Source organism: Neoarius graeffei, chromosome 4 (genome assembly GCF_027579695.1).
Source record: "Neoarius graeffei isolate fNeoGra1 chromosome 4, fNeoGra1.pri, whole genome shotgun sequence".
Taxonomy (NCBI): domain Eukaryota; kingdom Metazoa; phylum Chordata; class Actinopteri; order Siluriformes; family Ariidae; genus Neoarius; species Neoarius graeffei.
Genome location: NC_083572.1, coordinates 58,238,742 through 58,250,117, shown reverse-complemented (window position 1 = coordinate 58,250,117; position 11,376 = coordinate 58,238,742). Strand labels below are relative to the sequence as shown.

Below are 11,376 nucleotides of genomic sequence, written 5' to 3'. Positions count from 1 at the left end.
GGAGTTCACTTACCTGGGGGGGGGAAGACACAGACACAGAAGTAGGAAATGGTAGGGCACCGTGGGTGCGGCGGGCCGGCTGGGGTGGAGCCGGCCCCCGCTTCCGCGGTGGGGGAATGGGGCGAGGACGAGGAACAGAAGGGGAGAGAGAGAGAGAGAAGAGAGGGGAGAAGAGGAGACACGCTGTCCTGCCATCGGAACAGCCGCCATATGATCCTCCGCCAGCTCAATGGCCTGATCCAGAGACGCCGGGCGATGACACTGGACCCACTCCGTTGTTCCTTCCGGAAGTCGGGCAATGAATTGTTCCAGCGCCACCAGGTCGATGATTCCCTCGGCGTCGCGGTTGTTGGCCCTCAGCCACCGCCAGCAGGCATCCCGTAGTTGCTGGCCAAACGCGAACGGCCGGTCGACCTCCTCCAGGCACAGCACACGGAAGTGCTGCCATTGCTGCTCCAGCGTGTGCCCCACACGTTGGAGGATGGCCCTGCGGAGGTCGGCGTAGACCAGCCAGCTGTCAGCGGGGAGCTGTATCGCGGCCAGCTGCGCCTCGCCCTTTAGCAGGGGGAGGAGGCGCACCACGTGCTGTTCCACCGGCCAACCCCACGCCTCTGCTGCCTGTTCAAGAAGAGCGAGGAAGGCTTCGAGGTCATCATGCAGACCCATCTTTGTTAGGGTGAGGTGGGGAGGGTCTGCAGCGGTGGTGATTGTGGACCCTGCCGACACAAGCAGGTGCCGGAACGCCTGGCAATCTTCCTGCTGCACCAGCACCAGGGCTTTGAACCGTTGTTCCTGCTCCTTCTGGAGGGCGACCAGCGCCTGGTGCTGGCTCTGTCGGGCCATGGCGAGGGCATGGACCAGGTCCTTGAAGGGGGTGGACTCAATGAGGCTGTTCTCTTCTGTACTCTGTCCCGGGTTTCGGCACCACTGTAGACATAGTTTAAGGTGGGGGGAGCACAGAAGCATGGCAGGTCAGAACTGAGTTCTCCCAAAACTCTTTATTTGCACTTTTCAGCGTCTTATTTTGCTCACACACACACACACGCGCACGCACACAAGTGTCCAGGTTGGGGGAGAGCTCCCTTTCTCTGCTCTCTCCTTTTATAGGGCGCAGTCACTGGGGGAGACACACAAACACAGGTTAATTCACGTCCGGTGCAGTGATTCTGCCACTTACCTTCCCTGACTCTGCCCTCCATTCACAGACCGACGCTTGACCACGCCCTGCTGCCACAGTAATGTTTGCCATTTTCATTTGTGTTGACAAACATAAACATAAAACACACTTTGTTGCATACTCCAGCATCACTTGTATATGCAGTCAATTGAAATGCAATTCATTCATTCATTCATTCATTCATTCATAACTGCTTCATCTTGGTCAGGGTCGCATTCAACTGAAATACCAAATACAGAAAACTGAATTGCAATAAGTTATATGTTCTTGGAATTGTGGCATCCACATGACAGTCCTACATACATCAGCATTTTTGAAAATCTACAGTTTACCACAATACAAAATCAGTGTGTGTTTGTAGTGGTCGAAACTAATGGTTACATGCACAACCATGAAGTAGTGGAGGAGGTGTATCAAATCATCATGAGGGTTAATGACATTATTGTGTACCACTCCAGACAATAATAGGCAGCACTAAATAAACAAAATAGTCTGAAAATACCTGACTTTATGGAGACTGAGAATCAGTTGATATTGTTCTTTAGGCTGTTGAAGATGAAACTTCTTCTTGTGCTGAGACAGCTCTTTACTGAGAGTGAGAATTACTGTGAGAATTACAATGACAAGGCATTGGGTTGTTACAAAAGCAACAATCAGCCTGGAAAATCTGGTGAAGGTACACAGTGAACTCCATGTTGCTGCTTCACAACTGTCAAGTGACCCTCGCTCGACCCTCCTCTTATCTTCACCCAGGATACCATAGTAGGTTTAATGGCATTTAATGGAAGAAGGCACCTCTTGCCTGTGCAATCACTTCCTTTACTCAACGGGCTACACTCAAAAAAAAAAAGGAAACTGGCTTGCTGTTACATTTATGTAAGTGTAGCATGTATTTTCTATGAAATAAATTCATTAAATCGTGTAGCATTTGCATGAAATTCAACAACCTCGTATGAATTAGATTAATTCATGTTAAACTGAACCGAGGCTATCTAGTTTCAACACGTAACTGGGAAAATCAAGGCCATCATCACGGAAGATACTGTATCACGAAAGAAGGATAATAAAATAAGGAAAACAGTATGCTCTATTATTTATCAGTTTTTCATAAAAAATGGAGGCACAAACTATTTTTTATTTTTGTGTTGTTTGCAAGGAATTGCCAGTGTTAATTATTTTTGCACTATTTTTGCCTATTTTGGAAACAATTTTATGGCAACATCTTTTGTTTGTCTTGTGTTAGGTTTCCACTGCTGATGCCAAACAAGCTGTAAACTTAACACTTAAATTGCAGTCATTGTTCACTGTAAATGTTGTGCAAATGTTCAAAGGGAATGTGATTACAAAGACATGGGCACACTGTTACACTTAAATACAGTTACGGTTTTATTGCAATATCTCCTGTTTGTGTTTTGTTTCCACCCTTGACACTAAGCAGGGTAGAGAGTTTGTTGTTTGTATTCAAAAGTTAGGGCGGCACGGTGGTATAGTGGTTAGCACTGTCACCTCACAGCAAGAAGGTCCTGGGTTCGAGCCCAGTGGCTGGCGAGGGCCTTTCTGTGTGGAGTTTGCGTGTTCTCCCCGTGTCTGTCCGGGTGCTCCAGTTTCCCCCACAGTCCAAAGAGATGCAGGTTAGGCTAATTGGTGGCTCTGAATTAACCATAGTTGTGAGTGTGAGTATGAATGGTTGTTTGTCTCTATGTGTCAGTCCTGTGATGATCTGGTGACTTGTCCAGGGTGTACCCCGCCTCTCACCCATAGTCAGCTGGGATAGGCTCCAGCTTGCCCGCGACCCTGCACAGGATAAGGGGTTATGGATATTAAAAAGTTAGTCTTTGAAGCAACATAATTGAATCATGGAAAGCATTTCCATGTGATGAAATGACATTCTTTCAGCATTAAGCAATTCTGTTGGCCCAACTCATTTTACTTGGGGTAGATCAATCTAATTTAGTAGTGTAATTTTACAGTTGTAAAAATTAGTTGGACTAACCCAATTAAATTAAGTTTGACTGAATCCTTATAGTCAAGTTGAATCAACCCTCATAAATTTTATCGACTGAGCCCAAGTACATTAAGGTGGACCAATAGAACTGCTTAATTTTCAAAGAAAGCCGTCTAATTGTGTGGAAATATTTTCCATGATTTTTTTTTTATGCTCATTCAAAGAGTCTTTTTTTTTTAGTGTAACCTGTCTTTAAACAGAAAGGCCACTTTATGGTGCTTTCCAAAGTACACAAACAGTTGGCCTCCAATTGGCAGTGAATTCTACACCATGCAGAAATACATAACCACATTCTCAATTGCAAGCATGACCTTCTCACCTTCAGCTGCATATAGGTTGATAGATTTATTGATATACTCCAACATCAAAATCTTTAATAGGATTGCTGGCGTCACATTACACTACATTAATGGCATTTCACAGATGCTCTTATCCAGAACAATATACAACCTACTCAGAGCAGCAGTTAGGGGTTAGGTGCCTTGCTCAAAGGCACTTCAGCTAATCCTGCTGGTCCAAGGAATTGAGCCAGTGACCTCTTGGTCCCAAAGCTGCTTCTCTAACCATTAGGCCATGGCTTCCCCACATATTGAGCTGCTCCCCAATGCAGACACTGTGCTCCAACCTCATGCATGCAGTTCCCTTACTTATCTGACTGTAGTGATGGACAGTAAAAAGCTGTCTTAAGAAAAACCCACTGCCTGCTTCCTCCATTGATTTATTAGCAAGGTGCACAAGCTGCATAGTAACAGGTCCAAATCCCATTTGTGGATGACTGGTATAAGTGATAGTCTGAGGCATTCCACATAAATAAAAGTTGTGACTAGTTTCTACATGGCAAGCAAAAAGGGTCAAACTGTCCCCTGTGTGCTGACAGTGCTGCCACATACGGTACACTTTTAGGAAAACCCAGAAAGAGATGCTTCTAGTTGACTCTGCAAAAACTGTCCAACATTGTTCACAGGGTAAGACAGTGTGATAGTGGGTTGATGCCCATTGTTTCACACTATTATGAAAGTACTGATTCCTTGTCAGCATCCTACTGTAGCACATTAGGTTTGCTCACAGATTCCCCACTTATAATTTCAGGTGTGGTCTACTGTGCCATCATGAAGTAGGTCTAATCTGATGGATAGTGGCATGAAGGGCCCATTAAGAACTACGGTCTGTTTGGCCTGAACTGGGCCATCAGTAACATTGGTTGCAAAGTCTGTTGAATGCGCTGCAGTGTCATCCCTAACAGTGACAGCTATTGGAAGGCATATAGCTGCCAGTTTGGTCAATTATGTGTCAATGTACTCTGCCCTAAAGTATCTGTATCTTAACCACATCGGGCAGTGAGTTGTCTGTTCTTAAACGGATCAACTTCCACTTTGCTGTAGGTGTTACCAATGAACCGAATCTCATGACTGTGGCTTTACCAGTCCCTGGGTATAGCCTTGCTGCCTCTGTCTGACTGTATTGGCCTTGTAGTTACATGACTCTCAGAGACAGATGTGCATCCACTCACTTCCAGAGCTTGTTCACCCACCTCAATATCAATTGTGATTTTATGCCCCCCTAGTGGCTGATGTAAATACCACCATGGTTGTCAGTCCACAGTACTTCACGAGACCCTTTTATGGGTTACTGAAAAAGTTTTAGGACTTGCCGCAGAGCTTTCATTTCAAGGACGTTGAAATGCTGTCACTTGTGCATTGTGATTACTGTATGTACCTTGTCAAACTCCACCAGTCCTTGGCAGAAATAAACCTCAACATCTTGCCATAAAATTTATAAAACTTTGAGAAAGTTGACAATTCACACAAGCTATAACTTCATGAATAAAAAAAAAAAAAAAGATTTTAAGATTTTCCTGAATCGGGAGCACCCATTATGCTATAAGCCACCTTAACCCATACACCATGTGTCTTGTTCAGCAACACAGTTAGTTATGGAAAAATTCATGTCTAATATTAGTACCTCGGTGCACACTCTGTGATGGTGTGGATTTTAATAAGACGTAGCAAAAATGAAACAAAACAACAACAAAAAAAGATTAGAACACTACAGAGTCCTAAATCCATTTCTTCAACTCCTCAACAAGATGAGAATGGTAAAGGTTACAAGGAGGACATAGTGGGGGCATTTTATAGGTTCCACATACTGTATCAGACCATAGATGTAGTCCCTCCCATGCCAGGACCTGGTCTTCCCAGGCAGTCTCCTGTCCCAGTACTAACCAGGCCCTTAAAGTGCCATTCCACCATTGGATGTATTCTTTGGCATAAAATACAATATATTTTATGACAACATGACTAGACAGAGAAATCTTTTAGCTTCAAAATGATATATCAAACATAATTTTTTGACAACGACAAGTATATTAATTTTGCGACCAAAGTCACCTACCCTTTTAATTTCCGCGCGGTAGTGAAACGTGATGTCATCGGCAGGTTCCCCTTCTTGTGTACCACGTGTCGGTCTATTTTTAGACCAGGAAACCCCCAAAGTGAGAGAGTCATTTCTCCTCATATATGGGGCCAAAAAAATTGCGAAAAATTTTGAGTTAATCTTTCAGTTAGCTAGATTTATTGGTATTAGCTAGATTTATTGGTATTATTTTTATCGCGTTCTATCCACCATTGCTGATAATATGTGCCACGTCACACATCACGTGGTACACAAGAAGGGGAACCTGCCGATGACATCACGCGCGGAAATTAAAAGGGTAGGTGACTTTGGTCGCAAAATTAATATACTTGTCGTTGTCTAAAAATTATGTTTGATATATCATTTTGAAGCTAAAAGATTTCTCTATCTAGTGATACCATTTATATATGTTGTCAAAATATATTGTATTTTATGCCAAAGAATACATCCAATGGTGGAATGGCACTTTAAGGCGCACTGGGCAGCCTCTCAGCCATAGACATAAGGTGACAGTTTTGCTATTATTACTCAGCAAGGTATCACCTTGTGACCACAGTGATGTGTCCAGCCTATGGAAGGTCCCTGTTATTTCATGCCATTTATTTTAGTGTGGATGGAAAAGCATCAGAAAAAAAAATCCTTTTCATATGTAAAAAAAGGTGACTAGAACCTACTGCTTTAATGAAGTAGGCCTCAGGAAAAGAAATGAATAGTGATTTTGTTAACTAACTTCTGAGTTCTTAATTTTAAAAGGAGGGCTTGGTGAACTTCTTGTGGGTAACATCCTAGGTTAAGATAAACGACAGGTTTCAGGGCCCTTGTTACATTATTTGCATTGTTAGCATTTGGCCTCAAATACTGATTATCTACACATACAGTAAGTGTCTTTAAAAATAAAATAAAAAAATAGAGACGAACAGACCTGATTTAATTATTTATTTTGTGATAGATTATTTACACACATTTTTTTTTTCAATGTCAAATATACACATCATCAAGCAATACTTTATTCACAGACCTGCAATTTCAGTTCTTCTTTAGCCTCCTTGTTTCACAGACTAATCGGTTGTCCAGAAATTAAAAGAATACCTTTGGGTGCTTTACTGTTCGAACAAAACAGAATAAAATAAAACGAGTAAGACGAGATTTGACTTTACCATTTTGAGGTGGCAGCAACTCAGTCACACCCATGTATTTTGCATCTGGTCAAAATGAAGCCAGCGTATAGAAAAATAATATTTAAGTTATATTTAATTGGTTCTTCCACTAGACACATCATGTTAATGGTGATCTCTTTCTTTACATATGTTACTTTTCACTCATCCACTGGTTATCTATAGGGTGGATAAGGGCATAGATTCTGGACTAATGCATATACATTTTGAAAGATTTAGAATAGCAGCTTTAATCAGCCATATCTCCTCATAATGCACAATTCGTTTTAAACAACTGGCTGTAATCCAAGTTCTACCATTTAGATAACAGGAGAATCCAAAACAAGATTAGTATAACCATATTATTATGTAGTATTACTGTATATTATTCAAATATTGGGAAGAAAGACTGTACCCTCTTCCATTAATAGACTATAATCTAAAATCAAGTGACATTTTTGGGCAGACATATATGTATATATGTATTTTCTACGGTGCATATGCTGTGTTGCATACGCTGCGTTTCTGGGTGATGTTTCAGTTTCTGAATCTGTAACAATCAGTGTGATGTTCCTTACATTTATAGCATCATCATCATGATATTTCTGAGAGCTTATATAAAGGAACAATACAAAATTCCCTTGGCATCTTTCATTCTTCCCAAATTCCTAACAGTCAAACAGACAAAATTCAACAAAAACAATAAATAAATATTCATTTAATTGAGCTTAACTGAGTTGGTTTTGTTCACAATATATACAAAGAAAACTTGGAACAAAAACTCTCCTCAGCACCTTGGGAAAAGCTCACTGTCCACCATTGTTGACTATTTCTTATGGGATCCACATAACCTTAAGAAAGTAGAAGAGACACACAACACATAACAACATCCCATATGTTGGTCATCCTCTACTTCATTCGCTTTGGTACTCTTCATCCAAAGTAAGGTTGTTCACTCTGAAAATTGTAGTCTGGACAGACCTTCTGCACAAGCTTGTAGTCGATGCTGAAAAAGGAGATGAAGATGCAGATGACTTTGAAGGGCTTGGCACAGAGCCAGGCGGCATTGGATTGGGTGTGCTCAGTGAAGCAGGTCTGAGATGGGTCATACAGACATGGTTTGGGCTTCTTAGAGCGGTTGGTCTTCTCATACTCTACACGACAGTTGAAGGTCTTGATATCTTTGGGATCGATGGTTGACTGATGAGGCTGGTGAAACTGGATCTCTGGCTGATGGAGGGTACTCTGCTGGTGAACCACCTCAAACTCCACTACCTTTGATGGTGGGACGATGCTGACAGACACGTTGCCGAGGCTCGACGAATTGTGGCGGAAGTAGACTGTGAATGTGCCGTTGACGTGGTCCACAATCTTGCCTGTCACAAGCAGGTTGAACTTCAGGGTCTTGACGCTGAAGTAGAAGTCACCCCAGCCAAAGATCTTCTTGGTCTTCATTCCAGTTTTGAGGGGAGGTTTGCGCTTGGAGTGGTAGCCTGTCTGATCCAGGAACTGTGACTGGTTCCTGGCCCAATCGTATGGATTTGGCAAGCCAAAGGTGGGTGGCTTGTGTTTCATAGGTGTGTGGTCCATAGAGGAGAATATCCTGGATGTCTGGAATGGGGGTTTAACTCCTCCACCTGCACTTATGCCCCCTCCTCCAGCTCCCCCATAAGGAAGGGGCTTCAGGACAGACCCTGTTGGGCCTAGCTCCAGGTAATCCAAAGACTTCCCAACCTGCTTTTGCAGGCCATGAACCTGAGAGAAGACAGAAAAAAAAATATGGTCAAACAGGCATTTAATATGGAAAAAAGTTTTGTATAAAACTGGAAAACTGTGGATCTTTCAGACATGAACAAGTTAAAATACAGTAATGTGAAAGGAAATGGGGTTTGTGTAGAATTTACAGATTCATCTTTGTTTGATTTATTTAGAAAATATGTATTTCAAAGGAACTACAGAGTCCAATACTGAATACTCCAGGTTACAACATTCACTTGCTGAATGGAGCAGAGCAAGTGTTGTGCACTGGGGGGAGTGATTTCCAAAAACAATTACATGAAAAAAAAAGACAAAAATATTAAAAATAAAATACTTTTTGGCTTGTGATCCAGAACCTGGAGTAGCATTTCTGTTTTTCTAAATAAAGATGATGTGACTCCAACCCAATCTTTTTCTGTTCATGATCAGCGTCACTGAAAAACCAAACTATTTTGTTCTTCTGTAATCTTCCATCAATGCTGAATAACTTTTGCCCACTTTTAAATTAATTTTAATTTTGGACTATATCACCACACAGAAGTGCTGGAAACAATATATATGAAACAAAACATATCACTTTTACCCCCCCATCATATTATATTTTAAAAGAACATGAACCTCAGATTTACTGCATACTGATGCTATCAGTACATAGCATTATATTTTCTTTATTTGTATGACTAGCTTGCCAGACTATGTTCCAGTCATAAGCCTCACTTTAAAGGAATACACCACCCCCAAGTGAAATTGAGTCAGTCCCTAGAGTTGGATGAGTGAGCCAAAGCGTTTTGTAGCCGACCCAACCATTGTCCTGATCTGGAAACGTCCCGGTTAGCTTTAGCTTAGCGTAGTCGCTGTAATCCGGCGTGTCCAGCTAGCATTGTCGTTGCAAAAGTGAATCAAATAACTCAAGATTTTTTATAATTATTTCTCATGACCTGTACATTCACATCGAGTACACATATCAATGCAAATTAACACGAAGGGATTTACTAGACCAATTTATATCTGGAACTATTTTCGGCCACAGCACAGGCAAAGCACCGCTGCAGGTGCAAAGACACCACGCAGCACCTGAAAACCCTGGTTTCCCTGGTAACACTGGTGTATTGACGGAAGTTGTGGTGTTGCGTGGTGTCTTTGCGCCTGCAGTGGTGCTTTGCCTGTGCTGTGGCCGAAAATAGTTCCAGATATAAATTGGTCCCTTCGTGTTAATTTGCATTGATATGTGTACTCGATGTGAACGTACAGGCCATGAGAAATAATTATAAAAAATCTTGAGTTATTTGATTCACTTTTGCAATGACAATGCTAGCTGGACACGCCGGATTACAGCGACTACGCTAAGCTAAAGCTAACCGGGATGTTTCCAGATCAGGACAATGGCTGGGTCGGCTACAAAACGCTTTGGCTCACTCATCCAACTCTAGGGACTGCAGGGACTGACTCAATTTCACTTGGGGGTGGCGTACTCCTTTAAATAAGCTTTTCAGGAAATAAAAGCAGTAGTGCCCTTACACTGGCCCTGTGCACTGTGGCAATTTACACCTGACTGTTTCTTTGTCAAGGAAACAGGTCATAAAGGTCATAGTCACATAATAGTACAATTCCTTCCTCATTTTTGTGTTCTGGATCTTTTTTACCCTCTAATGTCTCAACCAAAGCTGTTTCCCCTATCAGTGTTCCTGACATATCCCTGACATATTTTTTCCTTTTTCTCCTCAATATATCAAACACTTACACCGTAATATTCAGCATTTCCAACCTGAGATGTGACCCATTAGTAAAAATACAGCTGCAGTCATAAGTTTACATCCATGGATATGAATGTCATGGCAATATTGAGCTTTGAAGCCATTTTTAAACATCTCTTGAAGCCATTTTTAAACAACTGCAGATTCCAAGATCATCATTTCAAACAACTGTATGAAAGTATAAGTTATTGGGAGGGGTAGCCACTTTGCCAAGCCACTTTGCTGGAAGAAGACCCAAAGTGTCATCCTCAGCTGAGAGGAACTTGGTTTGGATGGTCAGGAAAAGCCCAGGAACCACCAAGGCACAGGCCTGCCATGACCTGGAAGCTGCTGGAACAGTGTCTACAGTCAAGTGAGTTTTACATCACCATGGACTGAGAGGCTGTTCTCTAAGAAGGAAGCTCCTGCTCCAAAATCAACACCTTTAAGCTTAACTTAAGTTTGCAGGTGACCACAAGGACAAAGAAAAAACTTTCTTGAGGAAAGTTTTATGGTCAGATGACATAGACTGAGTTGTTTGCCCACCATGACCACAGGTACAGAGGAACACTGTACCAACTGTTAAGCATGGTGGTAGCAGCATCATGCTCTGGGGATGTTTTGCTGTCAGTGGAACATTACACAAAGTGGATGGAATGATGAAGAAGGAGGACTACCTCAGAATTCTTCATCATAACTTCAAACCTGCAGAAGCTTGGACACAATTGGGTGTTCCAACAGAACAATAACCCCAAATACACATCAGAGCTGGCTGTGGAATGGATAAAGCAGGGTAATATTAAGCTTAAAACAAGTCCTGACCTCAACCCGGTTGAAAATACGTGGCCTGTGCTTAAAAGTCAAGTCTGTGTCAGGAAACACACAAATTTAATCGAACTGTACCAATTCTGCTAAGAAGAGTGGTCAAATATCCAACAAGAATTCTGCCAGAAGCTTGCTGATGGCTACCAAAAGCATTTGGTCAAGTAGAAACTTGCTAAGGAACATTTAACCAAATATCGGGTGTGCTGTATGTATATTTTGATCCTGTGCTGTGTAGGTACAGTCCCTTTTTAAGAAACTACATTTCCCATCAGCCAACTTCTGCGTTGACCTACGTCACGCCTGGGTGGGATC

The 11,376-nt window shown here is 42.1% G+C and overlaps 1 protein-coding gene across 1 annotated transcript in view; it reads right to left on the bottom strand.

Annotated features, from left to right (window-relative positions):
• Window positions 1-6,515: 6,515 nt before the first annotated feature.
• Window positions 6,516-11,376, bottom strand: part of LOC132884416 (neurexophilin-2) — a 186,302-nt gene continuing 181,441 nt past the window's right edge. The window contains exon 2 of the mRNA XM_060918263.1: window positions 6,516-8,503. Within this exon, the coding sequence (XP_060774246.1) occupies window positions 7,682-8,503 (822 nt within the window). The 3' untranslated portion in view covers window positions 6,516-7,681. The remainder of the gene's footprint in view (window positions 8,504-11,376) is intronic.